Source organism: Neophocaena asiaeorientalis, unplaced genomic scaffold (genome assembly GCF_003031525.2).
Source record: "Neophocaena asiaeorientalis asiaeorientalis breed wild unplaced genomic scaffold, Neophocaena_asiaeorientalis_V1.1 scaffold184, whole genome shotgun sequence".
Taxonomy (NCBI): Eukaryota; Metazoa; Chordata; class Mammalia; order Artiodactyla; family Phocoenidae; genus Neophocaena; species Neophocaena asiaeorientalis.
The window spans coordinates 2,201,822-2,229,339 of record NW_020185325.1 but is presented as its reverse complement, the minus strand read 5'-3'; the positions used below and the strand labels follow the sequence as shown (position 1 = coordinate 2,229,339).

The window sequence follows — 27,518 nt, the reverse complement described above, 5'->3', positions numbered from 1 at the left end:
GCACTGCATCTGTATAGAAGTCTCCTGTGGTCCTAAGATTTGGATCATGTATACTAATCACAGCTCTTATTACTATGTGCTGTAATCATTCCCATTTTTTTAATCTCCCATAGTGGGCTCTGTACTTATTGATTGTAAGGACTGTCTTAATTCTTTATGGCTAGCACTTACCTCAGTACCTATCATAAAATGGGTGCTCAAGGAATAGATGGATGGCTGGACAAATGCATGGACAAACGGAGGGATGGTTGAATGGCTCACTAGCTAAATATATAAAGAGATAGACACAGAGTCTATTGAAATATCTTTACCAGTCATCAACCTCTACTTTCAAAGGCACTCTATAGAATTCTGCCAGGATAGTCTTCTTAAAATAGATCTGACCATGTCAAACTTTAAAATATATGTTAAAAACATTCATTGGCTCCTCATCTTACAAATTATGATGCCACTTTTTAATCTTCCCTGATCTGACATAGATATACTTTCTCAGCCATTGGCAATCAAATACTCCAGGGTCCAGTCATGCTAAATTCTATAGTATTAAAAAAAATATTCATTCATTCATTTATTCACTTATTTCATGACTCCATTTTCTAATATATGCTCCAGTGCTAATGTAGTATTTTTCTCTATCATGTTAATATAGTTAAAGACTTGTTTTATAAATTTAGCAAATATCTTAACCTCCATTTTCATTTTTCTAAAATTTTAAAGCAATTACTCTGGAAAAGAGGTGAAATAATTCATGGGAAAGCTCCTATAAGGGAATAAAGTTCCTAAGAAATACCAAGCAGTAAGGAAGTTGGGACCTCACTGCTTTTTGAAATTTTGAAAAGCCTCATTCCCTTTTAATCCAGGAGGTGGCACCTTCACCTATAAAGCTCTCTTAGAAACTATATGGGCTTTTCTAAATCTGATTCACATCCTCTTTGTGCAATAAAGCAATCTGTGGGGGGACCTTCAAGATGGTGGAGGAGTAAGACCTGGAGATGAACTTCTCCCCACAAATACATCAAAAATACATCTACACGTTGTTATTTGTAGTGAGGTGGTTGAACCTAGAGTCTGTCATACAGGGTGAAGTAAGTCAGAAAGAGAAAAATACTGTATGCTAACACATATATATGGAATCAAAAAAAAAAGGTTCTGGTGAGCCTAGAGACAGGACATTTATAAAGACGCAGACATAGAGAATGGACTTGAGGACATGGGAAGGGGAAGGGGAAGCTGGGACAAAATGAGAGAGTGGCATTGACATATATACACTACCAAATGTAAAATAGATAGGTAGTGGGAAGCAGCTGCATAGCACAGGGAGATCAGCTTGGTGCTTTGTGACCACCTAGAGGGTTGGCGAGTGAGGGTGGTAGAGAGGTGCAAGAGGGAGGGGAAATGGGGATATATGTATACATATAGCTGATTCACTTTGTTATACAGCAGAAACTAACACAACTTTGTAAAGCAATTATACTCCAGTAAAGTTGTTAAAAAATAAATAAATAAAGGCATGCCCGTTACTCTCTGATCCCTGTTTTTCACTCCAGACTTAATCTACTTTGTGCTACTTTGTGTATTTTAAGGTTACTCAGGGATAACACCCTTAAGATTTCTAGAAATCCTTTTTTATTTAGCTGAGAGATTCTTTCAGGCTACACCTGAATTATATGAAATGTTTTCACAAAGGTCTTGTAGCTACATCCTTCATTTTATATTTATGTTGAGGCCATCTTTCTGACAAAGCTCTGGATTTGATCTTTCACTGGTTTGAGAGGCTGAAGTTGAGAAATTATTTTCTATCACAAGTCCTGGTGCCTCTCTATTCCTTTTCTTTACTTTCAAAATCATCAGTTCTTTATTTAGCATGTCTCTTTCTTGTAGTGCCTTATCAGATACAGCTATTAAGAGTCAAGTGACCCTTTAACATTCTGACTACAAATCTTATTACTCATATACAGAAGTTTATTAGGTACATTTTCTATCACCCAAGTATCCTCAGGTGATAGTTTTACCAACTGCTTCTCTCTATATAGCAGGGAGAGCTCTTTTTCTAGCCTCCTGTAGCCATTCTTTCAGTGCCTTTCCGGATTCCATCTGCCACCAGTATCAAAACCAAGGCCACATATTTTAGGTTTTGGTTACCGCACAACTTATTTCTCTTTCCTCCCATGTTTCTCTCAACTCTCTCAAGCAAGAGAGAGATTTTATTCTCAGGGCAGTTGCAGGGTTCTAAGAGAGGAAGCAGAAATATTCAAGTGGTTTTTCAAACCTCAGCTGACTTCAGGTCTCCTAACATCCTATTGGCCAAAGCAAGTCACATGGACAAGCCCAGACTCTAGGGATCAAGAAATAAACCCCACCCCTTTATCGAGAGAAATTGCAAAGTTACAGAGCAAAGCGTGTGGATATAGATAGGTTATTTATTGGAATAATTAATAAACCAGTCAACCAAAGATATTTCAGTTAATCTTCTTTAACAAATTAGACAATATTTCATTTACATATAATGAAGGGACCCAACCTGAGTTAATCACTTTTAGTATGCAATTCAACATGCAGTGTTTGCATCGTAAAATTTAATTGTTACCATGTTACATACCATCTCTCTTAGAAGCACATGGTTTCAAATGGGTCTTGCCTACCTTGCCTGTAAATCTAAATCGTATGGTGACTTTACCAAAGGAAGAGTGGGGTATGTGAAATAGGACAGTTCACTGCCTAAGACAAGAAAAGTCAATATCTGTTTCTTTGTTCCTCAGGTGATATTTGTGATCGCAATCCATGTGAAAATGGAGGTATCTGTGTGTCAGGATTGTCTGATGATTCCTTTTCCTGCGAGTGCCCAGATGGCTTCACAGATCCCAATTGTTCTAGTGTTGTGGAGGTTGGTAAGTGTAAGATTTAAGCATTTCAATAGTTATCCTCTTTGTTTTCATGAGTGACCGACAAATTTGGCTGTCAGTGCATTATGGGTACTCTGTATAAGATTCTTACGTGTTGCTAATTAGTTTACTTCTCTGTAGGCCTCTTAATTTTAACATTTTTATTTTATATTTAAAGTATATTTTTATTCATAGTGCTCTCAAAAAATTTAAAAATATATTTTAGTGATTAACATTATACTTTAAAGGCACTACATGTACTACTTGAATATAGTAAATTTATTTTTCTAATATTAATATATATTTAAATTTTATTTTCACTGGAAAGCAATTCCCAAGTCAATTTATTCAAGTTAGATAGTCACTCTGAATAAAATAGAACTTATTTTAGTGATTGAAAATATTCATCAGTATTTTGTAGCTGTTCTAATCATTACTTTTCTAAGACTATAAATACATGATGAAAGAAAAAATATTCTAGCTGCATTGTTCTTCAAAGTCTCAAAAACACGCTTGGCAAATATTAGTCAGTGATCACATTTCAAAATGTTTTTCATCTGTGAAGTACTTCATTGCCATGTATAGTTGTGGATTCAGGGTGGCTTCCATAATTTCCAAATAGTTCTCCATTAAGCAGATATCGGTACTTTAAATAATTTAGCACTACATAAATTTGTATAGAGATTTTTTCTCTGATTAAAAGTAATACCGATCGATGATGACACCCTTGTATGCATTCCTTGGAAAATCTGAACAAAATGAGTGAGAACACTCTACCGTCTCCTCATCGAGTCTGAGGTCCAGCACGTTAATAAAAAAAAAAAAAAAAAAAAAAAAAAAAAAAGTAATACCATGGTTAAGTTGGAAGAAAAATTTTTTCATGTCAGTAAAAGAAGAAAAAAGTGAACTATATCTGTTCGATATAGGGAAACCAAACATGTATTGGATTAAAATTCAGTCAGCCAGCATTAACCTTGGAAAAGTCAGAGATGTCCATAGCTTTTCAAAAATAGTTTTGAAGAAGAAAAGTAGTTCTGTCTACAGGAAGGGATCAGTGTGAGTTACTCACCATTGTATCTAATGCACCTAACTAGTTCCTTTATGTGTAGTAGGAGCCCAATACCTAATAACTTGGTTGAATGAATGAAAGAATAATTAAGTAAAACCACTAACCAGCCATTTTTGGCCACTATTAATTGCATTTTAGTGTGCTTTATTTTTTAAATGTGTTTTACTTGTATTTTTATGTTACATTGGTATGAATGTATTACACTCGAAAAAGTTAATTATATTATTGCTGAAAAGTACTATGTTCATTTGATTCATTTCAAAGACAATTCTCTTTTAAGGCTTTTATTAACTTGCTGTTATTTTAGGGGATTTGATTCAGTGCCATAGAAATAAAACTGTTGTAACCACTTTGACCAAGTCTCCAAATATGTACAGTGAGTTTCAGAATTTAATATGAGAATGCTATCCTCACAAAAGTCTATATCTCTGAAGAAAATTAGAATGATAAATATTCCCAACAGGAATATATAATAGCATAAAAAAGAGTTATATTTTAAGCCCACTGACCCCAAATCGGCAGTGCCTTAGATTTGCAGTATATAATGTTTTTGTTGCTACTTTGTAAGAGCCAAATCTGGAACTGAAGAGGCAAATGTGTTTAAATAATTAAGAAACCAGTATATTTATAGAATTTTGAAGTAAGTACTTGAATACTTCAGGCCATATTTTTAAACATTAATTCAACATTTGTCATTTTATCAGAAGAATGATACTATAGGCTGCAACACTTTAAAAACTAAACGTACTGCCATATTCCTCTTAGTTCAATGAGACTTTGAGAAATCAAATGCTTATAGAATTAAGTTTTACTTAGATTCATTATTCTCTGTTATTAAAACACCTCACATTTCTTCTACCTCTTTGTTAACTCTTGCATATAATCAGGGAATACTAAGTATTTATTGAATAAAAATACTTAATAGCAATGCCTTTAATATCTAGCCTACCTTGTTTTCTTCGTGTCTTTAAAACTAATTATTGGTACAAAATATATGAACATTAGATCATTAAAGACAATCCTGCCTTTTTAATTTAAAAAAATCTACCACTTTTCTGGAATATTTCTGGGACATTGCTGTTGTTGTTTCCCTGCTGTTGGGTAGCACCAGTGCAGAAGAGCAGAGTGTAATGCTAGAATTTTATACCAGAAAAACCTCAAAAGCTATAGGTATTTTGATGTGATATCATAAAAGACAAAAGAGTTGAACTGTCACCATTGCTGTATTTTTACTTTAACATTAATCCTTGCAAAGATATATGCTGCTAGCCTTTTGAACCATATATATTTTGTGATTATACGAAGTTCTAAATCACCTTATTAAAACTTGCATTTTGATCTAACTTTAAAAATTATTATTACTCTATACTACAATCAAAAATATACTCTATTGTAGTGCATTTGGAGAGGGGAATTTCAAACATATGCTACTCTCAGAGATAAAAGTTGATTCTTGATTTTACCTCAAACTTCATTAATTTGCAGTAGCCTTATTATAAGTTCTTGATGCTACTTATTTCAAAGAGAGCCTCATCCATTTTTGGACTTTTACTCTTCCCTCTCAAAGCATCTAGTGTCAGGTAAGCACAAAACACTTTACTCCCTTTGTGACCAATCCTCACATCACTTACATTCCTATGCTACCTGTGGAAGTTTGGAGAAATTAACTTGCTCAGATTTGTGAACTTCATTCACTAGGCAGCATTGCTCTTCTTTGTACTTAATTCTTGATCTGGCTGTGTACTCCAATATCCATACTTTATATCTCTCTATCACTCCCTGTCTCTTTGTCTACCCACCCAGCACACACACACATCCCCCTTATACAGACATATCTACAGACCGTGATGTTCTCAGCCTCTTAGAGTTATGAAAACTCACTTCTGATATCCACAAAAGGCAATAGGAAAGCATCTCTATGAGCAAAGGGAAAGAAAATAGCCTAGTTAGCATCCTCTGATTTGAAGACATCAGCCAGATTTACCAGTGTTTGCATAGACATGCAGTGGACAGTGCAACCTTCTCCAGGGGACTGGTAGATAAGCACCATGTGGTTAAGACCCTAATTACTCCCCAGTTACTTGCTCACATTCTTGAATGGCACTGTGCAGTTTGGAGCCAAATGTTGACACATTTATTTCATAGAAAAATTTCTATTACTAGTGAACATTCTAGCATTCATATATGGAAACCTTGGGAATTATTAAATTGTCCAAGTTCCATGGTATAATTCTCCTCTGTATGCTATCAGAGTATTTCTGTAAACTAATAACAAATATATATTTTAAAACTCAATTGCATAGTATATTAATGCAACCAAAGAGGACAGAGTAAGTGATTGACTTAAAAAAAATAAAATCTTAGTTTTCATTTATTCTTAAACAAATATTTATTTAGCACTGACTAAGTAGTAGTTACCTAATGGTAGAGACGCATTGGTAAAAAAAATTACAGGAATTACTGTTTATCTAGGAAAGCAGATAAATAAGTAGATAAATATGATGGGTATTGTAATAGGAGAAGTAGATAGAGCCATTAGAATATAAAGCAGGTGTCCTCTTTTAAGCTAGGTGTCAAAGAATGCATGCCTACCTGAAAAAAATAATATTTTGACATAATTCTAAAAAATAATTTTAATCTACCAGGCAGAAGGCTAAAAGTATTCCAGACAGAGGAAATAATTTTTAGGAAAACCAGGATATAAGAAAAGTCATAATTCCATGAACTGAAAGAAATTTACTGTGGCTTAAAAGTGGAGAGACATGATGGCCATTAATGAGTCTGGAGTTGGTGATGGTGGCAGATCCTGCAGGGTTGCATGGTGCTTTGTGGAATTTGGACTTCGTTCTAAGAGTGATGGAGAGGATTTGTACTTTTAGAAGATCACTGTCACTGAAATATGGGGAAAAAATTAGAGCAGAGTATGGCAGGGGACAATTTGTAGTCTACTGCAGAGACCAGGTCAGACTTGATGATCTTAGCCTGGGTCAGTGTAGTAACAAAGAGGATGGAGAGGAGTCAATAAATATTTAAAGGATACAACAGATAAATTTTCATGACTTATGGGGTTACTGGATAAAAGGGGTTTGCATAAAGGGACGAGTAAAGAAGAAACATCTCAAATTTCTGGCCTGAGCAACTTGGAGCCATTTACTGAGACACTGAAAATTGAGGATACACTGGATTGGAAGGCAGAAAATGAGTTGCGTATTTCACATACTGAATTTGAGGAATCTGCTAGACATTCGTAAACAAGTCCGGCATAGATTGGGAAGTCATAATTATATAGACAGTGATTTAAGCTCAGGGACTGTATGAATCTGTCCAGAAGCAGAATGACTTGTGAAAAGAAGAGAGGAGCAAGAAATGGAAACTGATGAGAGGTTCATCAATAATTAAGCAATAGGTAGAGAAAGTAAAAGCTATAAAGAAGACTGAGAAGGAGTAGTTAGGGAGATAGAAGAGAAACCAGGAAAGCATTGTGCCCCAAAAGTTAAGGGTAGACAGGAATGGGTGGTCAGCAATGTCAAATACTGTGGAGAAGTTGACCAAGGTAAACACTTACATTGATTACATGTGACTTACGGATGATCTTGCCAAGATCAATTTTGCTGGAGTTGTGAGGAAAGAGCTAGGTTGTGGCACATGGAAGATTTAGAGGAAATTTTTTAAAAAGTAGCTAGGAATACAGGGAAACTTCCTCAACTTGATAAAGAACATCTATAAAAAACCTACAGCTACCATCATACTTAATGATGAGAAATTCAAAGCTTTCCCACTAAGATCAGAAACAAGGCAAGGATGGCCCCTCTCACCACTCCGTTTTAATATTGTACTGGAAGTGCTATGTAATGCAATAAGACAAGTAAAGGAAATAAAAGTATACAGATTGGAAAGAAAGAAATAAAGCTGTCTTTGTTCACAGATGACATAATCATTTAGAAAATCCTAGAGTCAACAAAAAAAAATCCTCCTGGAACTAATGAGGACCTATAGCAAAGTTGCAGGATGCAAGGTTAATATACAAAAGTAAATCATCTTCCTATATAACAGCAATGAACAAGTGGAATTTGAAATTAAAAAGCATAGTATAATTAAGCTAGCACCCACAAAAATTAAATAATTAGATATTTAAAACTCTGATGAATGAAATCAAAGAAGAACTAAAGAAATGGAGAGGTATTTGTGTTCATGGATAGGGAGACTTAGTATTGTCAAGACGTCAGTTTTTCCCAAATTGATCTATAGATTCAAGCAATCCCAATCAACATCTCAAGAAGTTATTTTGTACGTATCAACAAACTGATTCAAGAGCTTATATGGAGAGGCAAGAGATGCAGAATAGCCAGCAGAATATTAGAGGAGAAGAGCAAAGTTGGAGGAATGATAATACCTGACTTCAAGACTTACTGTAATGCTATAGTACTCAAGACAGTGTAGTATCAAGAAACAATAGACAAATAGATCAATGGAACAGAATGAAGGGTTCAGAAATAGATATATATTAATATAGTCAACTGGTCATTGACAAAGGAACAAAGGCAATACAATGGAGCAAAGGGAGTCTTCTCTACAAATGGTGCTGGAACAACTGGACATTCACATGCAAAAAAATGAATATAGACATAGATGTCCTTCACAGAAAGTTAATTCAAAATGGACCAAATATGTGTGTGTGTGTATGTATATGTGTGTATATAATATGTATAACTGAATCACTTTGCTGTACAGCAGAAATTAACTCAGCATTATAAATCAACTATACTTCAATTTTAAAAAAATGGATCATAGACCTAAAGGTAAAGTGCGAAACTATAAAACCCCTAGGAAATAACATGAGAGAGAATCTAGAAGACTTTGAGTATGAAGATAACTTTTCTAATACAACACCAAAGACATAATCCATGAAAGAAAGAATTGATAAGCTGGGCTTTATCAAACTTCTGCTCTGTGAAAGACAGTGTCAAGAGAATGAGAAGGTAAGCCACAAACTGGGAGAGTATATTTGGAAAAAACATAGCTGTTCTCCAAAAAAAATCTTGGCTGTTCTCGAAAATATACAAAGAACTCTTAAAACTCAACAATAAGAAAGCAAGCAGTTTGATTTAAAAAATGAGCCAAAAGCCTTAAAAAACACCTCACCAAAGAAGACATACAGATGGCAGATAAGCATATGAAAAGATGTTCCACACCAAGTGTCATCAGGGAAATGCAAATTAAAACAATGAGATACTACTACACACCTATCAGAATGACCAAAATCTAGAACACTGACAACACCAAAAGCTGGAAAGCATCTAGAGCAGTAGAAACTCTCATTCATTGCCGATGAGAATGCAAAAATGGTGCAGCCATTTTGGAAAATCGTTTGGCAGTTTCTTACAAAGCAAAACATACTCCTACCATGTGATCCAGCTATCATGCTCCTTGGTATTTACCAAAAGAAGTTGGAAACTTATGTCCACGCAAAAACATGCACACGGATGCTTATAACAGTTTTATCTGTAACTGACAAAACTTGGAAGCCACCAAGATGTCCTTCAGTTTGTGAATACATAAATTGTGGTATATCCAGACAATGGAGTATTATTCAGCTCTTTAAAAAATGAACTATTAAATCATGAACAGACATGGAGGAAGCTTAAATGCATATGACTAAGTGAAACAGCCAGTTTGAAAAGACTACATACTGTATGAATCATAGATGACCTTCTGGGAAAGGCAGAACTGGGGACGGTAAAAAGATCAGTGGATGCTGGGGCAGGGTGGTAGGGATGAATAGCAATATACCAAAGATTTTAGGGCAATGAAAATACTCTGTATGATACTGTAACATTGGATACATGTTACTATGCACTTGTCCAAACCCATGCAATGTACAACACCGAGTAAGCCCTAATGCAACCTATAGACTTTGGATGATTATGATGGGTAAATGTACGTTCATCAGTTGTAGCAAATGTACCATTTTGGTGGGGAGTGGTGATGATGGGAGAGGTGCTTGTGCGGCGTCAGAGACCATATGGGAAATCTCTTTACCTTCCTCTATTTTGCTGTGAATCTAAAACTGCTGTAAAAAAGTAGTCTTTAATTTTTAAAAATAACTATAACAAACATTCATCAATTTATTCATGTATTTGCCCATCCATCAAATATTTAGCGAGCACATACTATGTGTTAGACACTCTTCCTGGCAGTGAGGATATGACCATTAAAAAAGAGGCTTTGCCTTCACAAATCTTCTAGTCAAAAGGGGAACTAGACAGTAAACCACTACACTTATCATGGTAAGCTCTATTAAAAAAATAAAGACAAGGGCTTCCCTGGTGGCGCAGTGGTTGAGAGTCCGCCTGCCGGGGACACGGGTTCGTGCCCCGGTCCGGGAAGATCCCACGTGCCGGGGAGCGGCTGGGCCCGTGAGCCATGGCCGCTGAGCCTGCGCGTCTGGAGTCTGTGCTCCACAACGGGAGAGGCCACAACAGAGAGAGGCCCGCGTACCGCAAAAAAAATAAATAAAAAAAAATGAAGACAAGTGTGAGGTAGAATAAAAGGAGGTTATTTTTGTATAGGACTATTAGGAAAGACTGAAAGGTTGATGTTCTAACAGAGAGAAGAGCTGAGATACCTTCACTGCATACAGATGGCAGATGAGGACAGTAACTAAAGAGGGATTTGGGCCAAGGGGGGTTTTCCTTTAAAATAGAACTATAATGACATTATGATTCAGAAATATGATATAAAACCTAAGCTTCTGTTTTACTAAGAATAAACTAAATCAGATGACTCATATAGATATTTTAATGATATTTAGCATATGCTTAACCTATTAAAACTATCATTCTGACAACAGAGGACATAAACATTGGAATTTTGTAGTAATTTAAAATCCATCATCACTTTTAGAAAGAATTCAAAGTACCTGTGTTTCTGAGAGTAGTTCAGTACAGGGAAACAAAGCATATAATTTCATTTCTAGTTCTTCCTCCTTATCCTGTCTGTCATTTCATTGGCTTCTAATCAGGTTTTTTCTAAATATCCTTCTGCTTCCATTTCATTATGAGAAATTGGTTACATTTGCCCCAGAAACACGAAGTATCTCGTAAAAACTAAAAAAAAAATACACACCAATTTCCACTGTACGTCTTGCACCATGAATAACCATATTCATGTTTATCTTTTAGAAGATGACCAGTGACAGAATTTCAAGTATTGTAGTAGAGGCTGAGTCTTTCTAAAAGACTTCTTAATGAGCATGAAATATCAGAATATTGATAAGTTTTAAGTAGATCTCTTGGGTAGAGTGAGGCTACTTTTAGATTTCTGAACTTTGGTTACCAAATGAGAGATTTGGTAAATTTCAGTGAAATTATTCATATATTAGATGAAATTATGAGTAATTGTCAGGTTTTTTTTTTCCCCTTAAGATTACTTATTGGACTAAAGAAAGATAGCTCATGATTGAATCCATATTTCTAGAAATTATAATGAGAGCTATTCTGCATACACTAAAATAGTTTCTCAAAAGCTGCTAGCCATGGATGATAGCTTAGAAATTTCTCAGTCAATAAGAGTCAAAGGCATTTATTTTCAGAGTTATGTTTACTTACTTTTTTGTTAATAAAAATGATTAAATATGTGTTCTTACAAATAGAATTGTACATTTAAATGACAGAATTAATAATTTAAGAGAAATGTTTTGCCATTTATTTTGCATATATTATAGAAAAATAATTTTGTTTTATATATATTTAAATTTCTATAACATAGCTTATAAACCAGCTTATTAATTTTAAAGTGGTTCTAATTTACTGTTAATAATAATAATCAGAGTTTGTTAGCTTGCAATTCCAAGCCCTAACATTTATATACTAACCTCAGAAAACACATGTATAATATCAAAGGACTTCAGAAAATATCAAGTACAGAAATCCTCTCTTGCCCAGTCAAAAGATGAGTGCCAATTTGTGGTAAGGCTTTTATTTTCAGGAAAAGACAACAAATTAATGTAACAAATTAATTCTTTTTTGTTGTATACCATTTAAACCGGAATAAATACTTCGTGAATGAAGGGATAGTAGATGTGTATCATTAAGCTTTTTCTGCTTAACAAATCACAAATTTAGAGGCTTTAAACAACAATTCATCTCAAAATTCTGTAAGTCACTTAAGTGGTATTCTGGTTCACTGGTACTGGATAGTTGAAGATGGCTTGGCTAGTATGGCTTGTCTCTGATAGATCAAGCTTCCTTACATAGTGGTTGTGGGAAGGTCCCAAGAGCAGTGAGAAAGATCAAATCACAATTACAAGCACTTATCAAACCTCAGCCTGTGTCACATTAGCTAACTACAGTTTTGATGGGAAGATTTGCCACTTCATGTTGCAAAGGCGAGGATGCAAGAAGGGAAGAATTTATAGCCAGTTTTATAATTTACCATAGAATGTTAGTTGCTTTTCTTTTTATTCAATTTTTTAACAGTTTTTATTGGCAGTGCAAAAAGTTGGTAAACATATAGATATATTTGTGGATATTTATTTTTATGTTACTAGCTATGAATACAAAAATTTTAGTAACACTGATTTTTATCAAAAAAATCCTCTATTTTTTATAAGGGAGGAAAAAGTAAAAACTCTTTTAAAAGGAAAACCTTGATTATTTTCTGTTTATTTTGGGAAATACATTGAAGAATTAGAAAAGTGAAAATGCAAAGTGACATTAATTTTTCCTTTTATTCAGATTCCAAATGGAGTGGCATGAAATTGTTTGTGGCACTACCAAAATGTACAATTCTGCATATTCATGAAAAGTACTATTTTAAAGTGATAGGCTAAATGACATATTTAGCATTAAACTCTGGGAAATTTTTCTCTTCCAATTTAGTGGAAAAGAGGTCTACAGGAGACTTGCAAATGACTTATAAAATAGAGAAAACATGCCCAACAATCTTTAAAACCTTCTCTACTGTTACTTGGTTTTATCTTCTTCATTGATTTTTCACCATTAATCTATTGCTTGATTTTAACAATTATAGCTGTTGTTTGTTTCCTTTCAGTTGAATTAAGTACCCATCAACCCACGGTATCCTAAACAGAGCAAGTCATTTAAAAATAACATTGTTTTTAACCAATTGTGACAAGGTGTTAAAATCTAATCATTTCAGGGAAATTGATATGTTGCTGGAGAATGAACAAAATCTTCTTCCTATGATTACAATAGAAACAAGAAAATGAAAACATAATTTAGGTTGAGTTGCTAAATACCATTAACAGGAAGAAAAGTGAACAGTATGTGCATTGTTTTTATCTTGACATAGCCAGCTATATTTAAGAATTTATATTTTACATAGAATTATTGATTTTCTTCATTACAAGAGTAATAAAGAGGAAAACTTAGGAAATATAAAATAAAAGAAGTAAATAAAAAGTATCATAATCCTAGGTTATTTATACTTTCATTATCTTTTGTATCATTTACCTATACCTAAAGTTCTATCTATGTCTGTATCTATAGCCATATACAGTCATATAAAGAGTGATAGCAATTTAAATTGCTATTATATACAATTAAATTGCTATTGTAAACAGTTTATATAAAATTGTCTACTTGTGTTTATGTGCGTACATATGTGTGCATAAAACATACTATATATAGCATATTCTTTGATCATTCTTTTTCACTTAGGATATGAAATTAAAATCTTTCCAATTCATTAAAACTTCTTTCCTGACATTATTTAAAATATCAGGCTAACATTCCATCACTTACCTTCATTTTATTCAGCCAGCCCCTATTTTTTTTTAACATCTTTATTGGAGTATAATTGCTTTACAATGGTGTGTTAGTTTCTGCTTTATAACAAAATGAATCAGCTATACATATACATATATACCCATTTCTCCTCCCTTTTGTGTCTCCCTCCCACCCTCCCTATCCCATCCCTCTAGGTGGACACAAAGCCCCGAGCTGATCTCCCTGTGCCATGCAGCTGCTTCTCGCTAGCTATCTGTTTTACATTTGGTAGTGTATATGTGTCCATGCCACTCTCTCACTTCATCCCAGCTTACCCTTCCCCCCGCCATGTCCTCAAGTCCATTCTCTACATCTGCGTCTTCATTCCTGTCCTGCCCCTAGGTTCTTCAAAACCATTTTTTTTTTTAGATTCCATATGTATTTGTTTTTCTCTTTCTGACTTACTTCACTCTGTATGACAGACTCTAGGTCCATCCACCTCACTACAAATAACTCAATTTCGTTTCTTTTTATGGCTGAGTAATATTCCATTGTGTATATGTGCCACATCTTCTTTATCCATTCATCCAATGATGGAAACTTAGGTTGCTTCCATGTCCTGGCTACTGTAAATAGAGCTGCAATTAACATTTTGGTACATGACTCTTTTTGAATTATGGTTTTCTCAGGGTATATGCCCAGTAGTGGGATTGCTGGGTCATATGGTAGTACTATTTTTAGTTTTTTAAGGAACCTCCATACTGTTCTCCATAGTGGCTGTATCAATTTACATTCCCACCAACAGTGCAAGAGGGTTCCCTTTTCTCCACACCCTCTCCAGCATTTATTGTTTGTAGATTTTCTGATGATGGCCATTCTGACTGGTGTGAGGTGATATCTCGTTGTAGTTTTGATTTGCATTTTTCTAATGATTAGTGATGTTGAGCATCCTTTTATATGTTTATTGGGAATCTGTATCAGCCCCTATTTTTAGACATATAAGTTACTTGCAAATTTCCTCTATTATAATCATTTTGGTACATACTCTTCTAACTAAATTTTGTGTACATTCACCATTGTCTCCTTAGACTAAATTCTTAAAAGTAAATGGTTGGGATAAGAGTTATTTGAGAACCTTTACTATCATAAGTATTGTATAGGAAAGGTAAACAGTTTATCATGATGGTTGTTTTAATGAAAAGAAATCTTAATGGGCTTAGATCTACTTAATCACAGTAATGTACATTTGGAGTTATTTGATTTGTATAATAAGAGACGAAAAATATACTTGGAGAGCAAAAGAAGAGATTGTTGTCCTATCAAATATGTTTTTTAAATAAGACTGCATCCCCTTTTATTTTCACTTAAACAGTTATTATATAATGCCATAAATCATTTAAAAATGACAAACTATAGATAGGCATATAGAAAGTCCAGTTGGGTAAAAACTGTGAGGAAAAGGCTATTCTATAAAAGTAAGACCAATGAGAGAGGGAGCAGGCCTTTTATCAAAGAAAACTTAAAAATGGCTCTAGAGCATCTAGAGTATGGAACAGACTTAGAATGCCTGGGTAAGGAGAGCCTAAGAAGGTTAGATAAATGTAGGAAGTGAGGGAAAGATTAATATGACTCTAATGGAAAGTGAAAGGCTTTTGGATGAATGAGGGAACATTTGCTCTCTTCTTTCCACTTAGCATTAGTTACATGAATGAAGAGAAAGAGACGAAGCATTAAGAATTCATTGAAATTTGTATTTTGATAGGTTGATATTTATTTCTTAAAACTATTAGAACCCCCTGTAGTTTTTAATATTAGTAAATTAGATTGATCAACAAATCTTATTGGCACCTACTATGTGCTAGGCTCATACTGTTTGTTACAAGGAATTACTAGAGTAAAGCATAAGGGTTACTACAATGAAATAGAAGGCATGAAACTTTTCTCAAGGAGTTTCAAGTAGATGTCATTGTGTGTGAAGGCTTATTTGGCCACAGTCCCTGCCTGAAGTCATAGGAAAACTGGGTGACACCTTAAGGTAACTTTGTACTCTAGGACAATTTATTTTTCAACATATATCAAAGTAGTTATGTGAAGGCAAATTCTGTAATCCATATTACTTAAAGTACAGTGGCAACACATAATTTTTAAATAAGTCATATAATGAGAGAGAATTGGGGCAGAATCCTTTTCAGAATTTAATTTTTCCCTCTGAAAGAATAAAATTCACTGAACTATGATTTAAAATGGACAATAATCAATATTTTCTGTTTATTTTATTTTCATCAAAGCTTGGAAAATAAAGTAGGAGGACACAATTTCAGTTCCTCAGTAAAAGATAGAACCACAGATAAGGGTATTTTCTTAAGTACTAATCCTGGGAAAATATAGCAAATTTCAAGTAAGAATTAGCACCTTCTTTGCATAGTATGTTGATAAATCCCCACAGTGTCTCTACGTGGTAAAATTATAATTGAGAAATCAGACCCCGAAGTGCTTCATCCAAATCATAGAGAGCAATTGAGTATAGAACTCATTACTGCTACACATCAACTCAGTAGCTACTAAATATTTTCAATAACAAGACACATGTTGTTTGTGTCAACTCAGCTCTATTTCAATCAATGTCATTGATTGAATGGCATAAATGGCATAAATCAGGGTGCATCACACAACATGCTCTGGGCTCTGAGGTCAGCTTCCATTAATTATTCAACTATGGAGGTTGAGCTATATTATCTCCACAATGATTTCCTGACCCAAAACTTCCATGGTAAGTCTCACCTCACAACAAGACATTCTGGTTATCAGGTCATCATGTAGTGAACATTGAAGTGGGGCATTTATGAAATTTACCAATCACCATAATGCCAATGACATTTTTTCTTTCACCTTTTCCCTTTAATAGTGTTTTTAGAGTACTCTGTCCATTAAAAGGCTAATGTATGCATTATTCTTGCAATAATCTTGAAATAACCAGTTGAGCTAATACCAATCTCAGTGTTGAATGGGAAAAGGATTCTGTGATAAACACGATGACTATACCAAGGTCATGAATTCCTGCTCAAAGGTGGGCAGAACAGGCATTAAACCTGAAATTTTGTCCCATGCTTTTTCTACAGTCCAGTGTTTGTGTCCAAATTAAAGTGTACCTGTTACACATATGGGGAGGGATACTTTGAAGCAGTGAGAGAACCTGGAGGTATAATAACAATAATAATAGTATTAAAACCTCTATTCCAGTGTTGTCATACTGAGCATGCTCTTGGCATTCTGTAGGAACACATTCTCTAAAGAATTGCATCATGATGTTGTGATCAAGAACTCAGCCATATTGAATTCAAATTCTGACTGTTCTATTTACTATCTGTTACTTTGGCCAAGTTGCTTAACCTCTTGATGCCATCGTTCCTTACCTGTAAAATCCAGGTAATAATAGTACCAACTTCAAAGAGGTTTTGTTCAATTTAAGTGAATTGGTATATGTAAGGTTCTTAGAATAGTTCCTGACTTATAAAAGAGCTATGTAGCAGTTATAAAATAAGTAAATAAAAATAGATAGACCTTATAGACAATTCAAAAGTTACATGCAGAAATCAAGTTTCTAAGTCCCTGAATATTCTTCCATCATTTCAGTCATTAATAACATTATTGAAATGTCCAATAAATCTTGACCTATTATTTTTATGTCAGGATTTTTTCTGCTTGTGCTTGAATATGCAAACTGGGTCAATTTAGCTGTCAGCTTTTAATTTTTCAAAATTTTCTTTTCTTCAGTGTATAATTTGACAAATCACCTCATTTGTTATGGGAAAAAAGAGAACCCTATGTTTTATTATTTGAAAATTATGAGTAATGTAAGTAATGTTTGCATAATTAGGAATTGGCCTTTCAGGAATAGAGCTTTTCTTATGCTTACAGCAAATAACTTATGAATTGATTTTTCTTCATAAGCTTGCAAAATGGGAATCCTGTAAAGGCATAATAAATACAAAGTTGGAATTTATGACAACATATTAATATTAGATTCTGAGATGTGATACATCAACAATAAGCTCTTTGTGGCTTTGCATAAAGATGGAATCACAGAGCAGAAAAGAACAGTAGAATCTTCCATTTAATGAATGTTATTGAGCATCTCTGGAGCTGTTCCAGACCCCCAGGACCTAACCTCCCCTTTGTCTATGCCCCCAAGATAAAGAGCTTGACCTTGAGATAAATTTGGGAAAGACTCTAAAACACACACATCAATTGTCATTACACAATGCAGAAAATAATCATCCTGAGAGGAGAACAAAGTGCTGTAGGTATCAAGAGGAGGAAAGGTTACTTCCATTCCTAGGAATCAGATTCGATGGGTGAGATAGCTTTTGAGATGGGCTGGGTTGGAAGTGTACTTCACCAGTAAAATTATTTGGTGGGAACATTTTAAGCAAAATACAGGATGATAAAAGGCACAAAGATGAGAAACATGGGAACCTTCTGGAAGCATTAGCATTAGTGGTTACCTAGATTATTTGGTGTTTGCAGAGATGCTGAGGAGCCAGACAGGAAGGTGGTTTGGGTCTACACTGTATATGGCCTTTAGTCATCCTCTTGAACTATTTCCATAATATAGTTTTCAATGTTATTAACAGTATCATCCCAGGAACATGATTCTGTAATCTCTTTTTATAATGTATAATTGAAGCATACCAACATTATAAAAACAAAACAACACAAAACTCTTATTAACAAAATTTGTGATAATTTTTAAGTAGTACCTCAGGCTTTTCTTTTGAGGATTAAATTGTACTGTTGTTGTTTTTTTTCCCATTATGTTTTTTTCTGCCTCCAAGATAAACCTGTTTTTCAACTCATTAATTATTGTGATTGTTTTCAATAAGACTCGGTCTAATAGGTAGTTGATTTGGAAAAGGCTCAGTGTGGCTTATTGACTGAAATTAGTGTTAATTTCTAACCTAGAATTTATAACCAGAAATTAATTGCTGAAAGAAGCAACTGCAAAGTTCCAAAAATAGTTTTCAGGAGACCCTCCTATGAACAGAAATGTCAATTGACATGTGGAAAATCCCATGAGAAATCACAAAATATTTATATCCATCTGGATGGACACCTAGTCCTGGACACTAAGGAAACTGTTTCAATGAAGACAAATGTTTGGTTTTCCTGTCTGTGAACGTAATCAACTACATATGAAATATATGCAAACTAGATTCTTTGCTAGAGAGAAAATGAAAGATTGGAAAAATACCTTTAGGGCTTTGCTTGGTTTCAAACTTTTGCAATCTTTCCTGTTGCTAAGGTACTTTTAGATACTGGCTTGCAAGTCAGTCTGTTCTCTCTTGACCTTCACCTCATGTCTCCCTTCCCCTCTTTGTTTCCTGCCCAATCTTGCCCTCAGATAGAAAGGAGATAAGATTAGTAGCCCCCAGTGTTCTAGGAATTGGTCTATAAGATGAGGCTGGAGGAAGGGGAGAAAGGAAATTAATTCTTTCAGCAGCATGAAGAAGGCAGGTAATAACGCCATTGTATTCTGTGCTAGTTAGATCTCCTCTGGACATCTAATTCTTGTTGCTGTAAGATTTCATTCGTATTGCTATGTTTTAAAAGACCCTGACAAATTTGAATTTATCAAGAGGAGGTTAACAAAAATGATGACCAGGTTGTACGTCGTGATTATGAAATTAAGTGGAGATGTTTGTCTCAGTGAAGAAGAGAATTATAGGGAATATGTTAGTTGTCTTCAAATATTTGAATGGCTGTTATGTCAAAGAAAGCCACATTATTCCATTGTTTTCCAGACGCTGTCTTTAGGAGAGTGATATGATGTGTTTCTTTGTGAGATTATGAGTTTCCTGCCACTAGAAGTTTTGAAGCAATGTTTAGATTTTTGATTGGCAGGTTGGACTAAGTGACCTTTAATTTCAGTTTGGATTTAAACTTTTATCTATGCAAAGTCGCTTACATCCTGTTTTCTGAACAGGCTGTTTCCTAGACTGTTTCTTGACAGTTTGGAAAAGTAGAAGTTAATAGTGTGCATTCACAACTTGAAAATAGCCTCAAGATAAGAAGAATGGGGCTTGGGCCCCCTCTGAATAGCCTTGTACCTTTATTCAATTTCATTGCCTTAAAGTTAGACCTGTCCACATTTTTTTTTATCAGTTGAGCTCCTTAAAGATGTTCCAATTAAGGAAAAATTCATCCTAGGGAGACAAATTCTGAAGATAGGGAAATTACATTGTCAATGTCATTTGATTAACACCTGAATGTAGATACACTATTTTCTTTTAAAGAAGGTCCTAATGATTCTGAAAAGAAAGCATTTAATTTTAGCTTCTATTTTAACAGGCAGGAAAAAAATCCTCTATAGCAGTCATTAACTCACCGCTGAATAAGTCAGTGGCACATTAGATTAATTGAGCTCTGTATAGGCAAGCAGAGACTGTGCTTTATCGCTTATAGTTAGTGTCCTTGGGATGAGTTCAAGCTACATGAAAAAAATAATTCCCCTTGACCAAAGAGAAACAGATAGATCCACCAGAGATATCTCAGCTCTATTCAAGGTACACCTTCCACTGTTTTTTCCCTTCATCTTTTGAGTTTCAAAAGATATTTTAATTAAGCCAGATGTGTGGATCTGTATTTTGGGAACCCATCATTTCAAAGCCATCATAAAATTTCTGAATTCTTCTTTGGAATATAAGTAGTGAAAAAGGAATGATATTTTACTAAAAGTCTTCTCAGATATCATAAATGGTATAAATGTCATGTTTGAAATAACTGTATCATTAAATACTTGCTTGTGTGCATACACACACACACACACACACACACACACATTATATGCCAATATTTTGTAATAAGGTAATTTTCTGTCTTCAAGTAGTCACCATTAATTTTCTTAAACGTTGAAGTTTTATATTATTTAATATAAGAATATTATATTCAGTATACAGCCCTACATACCCCCTAGTGGGGTGAGGGTGATGGGCAGGGAAATCTGTTAGCCTAAGGCTGCATCTCCTCAAGCCCACAGCTCAGCCATTTCTTTGTCTCTTGTGTCTTGTGCTTGGGCATCGGTCACTGGAACTTTTACTTGATCTCCATTAATAGTAACTCTATTTCAAGGGAGGTAACTTTCATAGGAAGAAGTCACAAATATAATATTGTCCAATATATTTAAGAAGCATGTTACTAAAGATAGGCTGACAGCATAAAAGAGGATCCTTTAAAAGCCTTATTTATAAAAAATGAACATTTTATATTGTGTTTAAGATTATGAGCTCTTATTTATTTAATGAAATTATTTGGTCATTTATTTTTGTTTCATGTTTCTACCGCTGTTCAAATGGAGTCTGATCATTCATTGAAATAGTATTTCTAAGAGAAAAACACTGAATCGATCCAAATATCATTCAGTAGAGACTTAGTTAAATAAATCATGGTTTATCCATAAAATAAAATATTTTTATTGTCCATATTCACTGATAATATTGAGATAGAAAATATGTACAGTATATTAATGAAAGCAAGTTAAAGAACATCATATATTATATAATCCTAGTTTTATTTATAGTATAAATATTTGATTATAGTTACATATATTTTTATATATGTATTCAGATGTTTAAGTATTTTTACTTCAAAATTCAGTTTGTTTTGAGTTTTGAGTTGATAATTTAGTTGATTTAATAAATATAATAAATATATTTCTATTTTCTAATGCAAATCTTAACCCATTATAACAATGGGTTTTTTGCCAACCCCTTAATCACAAAATCTCTTCTGACATTAACATTTTATGTGCAGTGATTCCATGGTTTCCTTAAATGGATGCTATCTCTGGGATTTGCGCCAGTATTGCTGACTTATCCATTATTTTTTCATTTTTGGTTCTTTTGGTTTTAACAGATTTACTTTTTAGATTAGCTCATTTGTCCAGACTTATGGGAATGAATTGAGGATGAAGTGAGCAGTTGCCCACAAATAAATAAAGCAGAAATCCATAGAATATGAGCCTGGTGGTATTAGCTTCCTTCTGTCAGTTGCTGTGAAACAGAACAATATAGGTGTTTAACCATCTGAAATTCACATATGATAAGCAAGTAACCTCAGCTGCATGGCTTTTCTGTCACATTAAACAGCTTTCTTCTTCCAGAACTATTCCCTCCTCTCCTGTATTAAGTTTTCAAAAAATTATGAATTAATTTTATTGGAAATTGATAAATGTGAGCAGCCATTTATATTAACTTCTGACCTGCTTTATCCTTCACAAGTTTCTTCTATTTGGCCATGAATTTTCTTTGGCTACCTTAGGTTTAATTCCCAATTCTCTTTATAGATGGCTCCCAGTAATGTACAACAGCCATTAAATTCACTTGCTGGACTTCATTTTCTCATGTCTAAAACTGGATAGCTTTCCAAAAATATTTACTCAGTACTAATTATATGCACTATACAAAACTGAAACATAACCACTGCCTTCGAAAGAAGGAGCACGGATAATGTCCAGCTTGGGAACAAGGTTGGAAAATATTACTGCCATTTTGTTTAGAACTGGCTTTAGGTTATAGTTAAAAAGCTAGTGGGGGATGTTTGGAGGCAACTAAATCAGGAAACTAAAATAAATACTAAAGAAATGAGGGTGGTGAGACTTGCATTCAGTCTACAATGATGAGGTGAATTTGGATAGGGAGGGAGGGCACATTGAATAAACAAAGGATTTTTGAGGACAGTTGTATAAATACAAGAAATGTTGAATTATAGGCTTTTGTAATGTTAAATCACCTAGCCTAAAGATCTTTAGTGCTTCCTTTAAGTAGCAAAATGTGTCCTAATTACGTCCCCAAAGTCTCTTTAATACTAGCTGGAGCATGAATATAGGCCTATTGCTTAAGGCATATTACTTCCCAGCTACCCAATACTCTGGGAATACTTTGTAAATTACATATGTTTTTTACTTAGTAGAAAAAAATGAAACCAAAGCTTTCATTTATTCTTTATTATTTTCCCCATTTGTACCTCTTTCAAAATGAGAAAACCACAAATGCATTAATTGCTGTTAACATGATTAACTGTATAAGTAGCTTGTAAAACTCATGTGAGCTATATTACTACTAAACTTTAGAAAGTGCATTTTTGTGGTTCTATTTTAATGAATGTATTTAATTAATAAACTATAGTTTGATGCTTTTTGAGTTACTTTAAAATCACAGATTTATTTTGTCATGAGATTTATTTTTTCATGCTCTAATGGTCATTAGAGCAATCATTGTCTTTTCAAATATTATTCCTTTTCTCTCCTGCCCCAAGAAAGAAAATATGATTATATAGTTATATAAGTTATTATATATGATTATATATAAATTTACATAACTAAAATATAGATGACATTTAAGGCTTTCTCTTTGGCAAGTCTAGTAATGTAGCATAATGAAGCGACTAAATTTTGTTGAGTAACACAGAGGACTGTATTAGATATTTATACATATTTTCTTTCTTTCTTTTGACAAATATTTATTGAGCTTATATAGGTATTATTATAGGTATTATTATAAAATAATAGGTATTATTATTAGTGTTATAGGTATTATTATAAAAACTGTAGTTATAAGGGTGAGCAAAAGAGGCACATTCCTGCCCTCATGAAACTCCTAGTCTAACGGAAGAGACTAGTAAACATACAAATACATACTTACAGGCTAACTACATGTATACATAATTATATTTTATGTACTACCCAGTATTAACTGTATTCAAATAAATGCTGTCCTCCAAATCTAGCACAAGAATCAAACTGCATGTGGAAGAATGATAGAACAGAGAAGACTTTGTAATTCTCTGAACATTTTCTCTGCAAATCCATTGATTGCTGCTCCTCACGGTGACCCAATTATTCTGCAGTTCTGAGAGTGGAGAACTGACCGCATAGTATGCTGTCTGAAGTCTTTGGCCAGGAGAGACTAACACTTCTCTTCATACTTTCACAAAAAAGGAGTTGGTAATAGCAACTTTTAAGTCCTGAAGCTTGTCCTCATTGGGCCATTGGCCAAGAACAAACAAATCAACAAACAATAAAGCAAAGATCATGTAAACTAATAAAACCTCTTTCTAAATACGTCTCTGTCTACTTCCAGAGACAGCTCCACAACTTACTTAAATGACTGAATTCACAAATTTTAAATGTTAATTTTCTCTTCTTTCTTTTAGTACTAACACACACGTATACACACACACACACACACACACACACACATTTATAGCATTTAACCTCTAGGCAGGCATGAATAATCATGCATACATATCATCGTTATTTTTGCATCACTGCAGTTGAATAAAAACATTCTAAAATGTTGTGAGAGTACAAGAATACATACTTCTTGTTGCTTTGCTCATGGAAATAATAAATTACATAGATAATTGTATATTTGCAAAGCATATTTGTGCATAATTAACTAGATTTATAGTATAGCAAACAAAATGATCCATAAGTCAATATGAACTAACATCTCTATGTAAAATAGATTATCATGTGCTAAGAAATGTATTTTATGTATTTCATAATGAGCTTTTCCTATTTGATGGTGATCAATGCTGGGCTGGGTATAGAATTGCTTTAAATGGATAGAATTTCCAAGGTGTGAAAGTTTCCTTAAAACACCCAAGGATAAGACAAAAAAAAAAAAAAACCCAGGAGATAACAAAATTGTTGAGACCACGTGAAGAGACTAGAGCCTGTTCAATGAAGAAGTATGTGTGTGTTTTGCTAGCACATGTATATCAGGGTAATACAAAACTCACTGGGTTTGTGTAGTTATTGTACTTGACAGTTGATCCTGTGAGCAAAGGAGAAAGGTGAGGGAGGGAGGAAAGAGGGAAGGGAAGGAAAATCTGTAGGATGCCTTCTTCTCCTTCGGTTAAGCACCAACCCAGTTCATGAACATGTACACTGCCAGACTGTCCTGAAAAAATTGTGACCAACTTCAGAATCAGAGGAATAGGTTTATTGTATCAAAATGTGGTGGCAAACTCTGTGGAAAAATTAAAATAAAAATTTGCTGAAAGTGCAGCTGCCCTCAAAGCACCGTCCTAGACTGTATGTATTTCCGGTCTCGCCTGCCTCAGAGATGATTAATTTCTCAGGCGTTCTAATATATTTTAAACGGGAACAACAAAACTGGTTACCATTGCAGTTGAATGTCATTAGTTGCAAATAAGAGAAAGCTCAACTAAAACTAGATAAATAATAAACTGCAAGTATTTTTCCTCAGAGCTAGAAGTCTAGAGTAAGGTCACGATATGATTCAGTGGCTCAATAATATCATCAGTAATCTAATTTCGTTTTGTTTATCTACTCAGTCTTTGAGAATTGGCTTCTTTCTAAAGCTCGCTCCCATCATGGTTGCAAGATGTCTACCAATTTGCTTCTAGGGCCACAGACTTCCTGGTCCTTACCTAAAGAAGTGAGAGAGATGGTTATTTGCAGATACTTCCGCAGAAGAAAGTGTCTTTCCAAGAGCTCTCCTCACCCAAACACCTACAAACCTGTCCTTACACATTATTGTCTCCAGTTGGATCATATACCTACCTAGACCAATAACTGTGGCCAGGAAAAGGGAAAAGATTTACTTAGTTCTGAGATACAGACTCTCTCTCTAAATCCAAAGCAAGAGTCATCTTCCCCCAAGGCATCAATGTAGATACCCAAACCTGAAGATGTTAAAGAGAAAGAGCATTGAAAGTCAGTGAAACAACCACAGAGTACACTGCAAAGGGTTTTCTACAAGCCTGCTAATTTACTGCTGCAGTTCCAACAATTGGACCCATGGCTCTGCAATAAACTTTTTATGGATAGAGCCATAATTCTCAATAGTTAGTGTTCATAACAGTTACCTGCTGAGCTTTTTAAAAATGCAAAAACCTGGGCTAACACCCAGAATTCAAATTCATTAGATCTGTGGCATTTTAACAAAATCCCAGGTGATTCTGTTATGGGCAATAAGAGGACCACACTGAGTTAAATTCTGTATATTAGATATATACTTTCACTCTCTCTTTTCCTACCATCACCGTAATTTCAGTACATTCGTCTACATTGTCACCAGGCAGAACAATAAAGAGTTGTTAGTTTGCTTTTATTTCTTTTGGTGCATGTCTTTTTAATTTCCAGGATTAGAGGAACTTGCACGTGACACATACGTGTGTGTGTGTGTGTGTGTGTGTGTGTGTGTGTGTGTGTGTTTATTTGCTGATTCATGAATTCCAAGAAGCAAATAGGAAGAGTAAGGAATCATTTAGGTATCATGAAATTACTTCTATGATCCTTAATTTCACTTAAATGTCACGAAATAGACCACTAATGTCCACTTTGAAGTTTATTTGTACTTCTGGGGCTCTTGCTGCCACCTGTTCATAGTTCATGATGCTTTGTTTGGTAATGCAGTTAGCTTACAAAGCCATCTTTGCCAGCGATAACTGAAATGGTGAATTAATACCAATCCTAACCCTGAACGTGCCTTTGTGAATACGTGTGTGTATTTTAATAGTATGTATATTGGTTAATAGTATGAATATGTTTAGTAGTATGAATATAGTTACATCTGCAAGTTATGAGGAACCACCACTATGGAGATGTTTCAAAGAAATACAGTTCTGTGCAGACTTGTGTAACTGCTGATTCTAATATTGTTCTTTTGTTTGTTTTAAATATTTATTTATTTTATTTATCTATTTTTGGCTGCATCAGGTCTTTATTGCAGCATGCAAGATCTTTCTGTTGCGGCGCAAGGGCTCTTAGTTGTGGCGTGCAGGTTTTTCTCTCTCTAGTTGTGGTACACAGGCTCCAGAGCGCATGGGCTCTGTAGTTTGCAACATGCGGGCTCTCTAGTTGAGGCATGTAGGCTCAGTAGTTGTGGTGCACGGGCTAGTTGCCCCCCCCACCGGCATGTGGGATCTTAGTTCTCTGACCGGGGATTGAAACTGCATCCCCTGCATTGGAAGGCAGATTCTTTACCACTGGACCACCAGGGAAGTCCCTCTAATATTGATAATTTGTTACAAACGTGCTTTCAGGTATTATAGGCTCAAGTGTAGGGTAGTACACCCCAGGAGCTTTGGCTTTAAGACTGTCTAATTGCTATGACTCCTGTAAGTTTAGAATTGTCTTTACTTCTGTGCTTGCTAGTCCTTTCCTAAAATTTCTTGCTTATCCATATATAATGGAGGAATAAAATCTTAGCCTTTGTGATATTTCTTTCTTAGGCATCACAGGCTTGGTATGTTTTGTTTAACCTCCTAGTCAGTCCCTCTCCTGCCTATGTCTATTCCTGGATTGTAAGGGACTTGAAGATGTTTCCAAGGGACCACTTCATTTCTTAAAGGGATTTCTCCTGTAGCCCTTACATCCAGCTTTTGTTTTTGTTTTTGTTTTTGTTTTTGTTTTTTCTCTTAGTCTAAATCCAAGAAACATTATCTGAAATCTAGCCAGTCCTTACTCCATGATCCTTTCTCCCATTTCCTTTTCTCTTTTAGTGGATACTGAATTAGTGATACAGTAAGGCACAGTGGAAAGAGTTTGGTTTTAAAGTCACATGAGCTTGAATTCAAACTGACCTTAGACAAATTGTTCAGTCACCCTGAATCTCTGTATCTTCATCTATCAAATAAGAGTATATTTCATCTCATCAGTTGCTTTATAAATTCAGTTCACATACACAAAGTGACCAGCTATACGTGTAAGCTTTTTTATTCTTGTTCCTTTTGAATCTCCAGACTTTTACCAGCAATGACCCATCTAAGTCAGCACTTCTACAAGCCCCTGTGGTATTTTCCTAAAAGGGA

General features: G+C 34.5%; 1 protein-coding gene and 1 non-coding gene across 3 annotated transcripts in view; both read left to right on the top strand.

Moving 5' to 3' along the window:
• EDIL3 (EGF like and discoidin domains 3) overlaps window positions 1–27,518 on the top strand; it is a 411,746-nt gene that overhangs the window by 127,748 nt on the left and 256,480 nt on the right. For both annotated transcript variants that reach the window (XM_024734369.1, XM_024734368.1), the window contains exon 2: window positions 2,760–2,888. In XM_024734369.1, coding sequence (XP_024590137.1) covers window positions 2,760–2,888 — 129 coding nt within the window. The remainder of the gene's footprint in view (window positions 1–2,759; window positions 2,889–27,518) is intronic.
• LOC112392601 (small nucleolar RNA SNORD116) lies at window positions 3,592–3,684 on the top strand. The gene has a single exon (XR_003001719.1). It is a non-coding gene; the product is annotated as a small nucleolar RNA SNORD116 (small nucleolar RNA).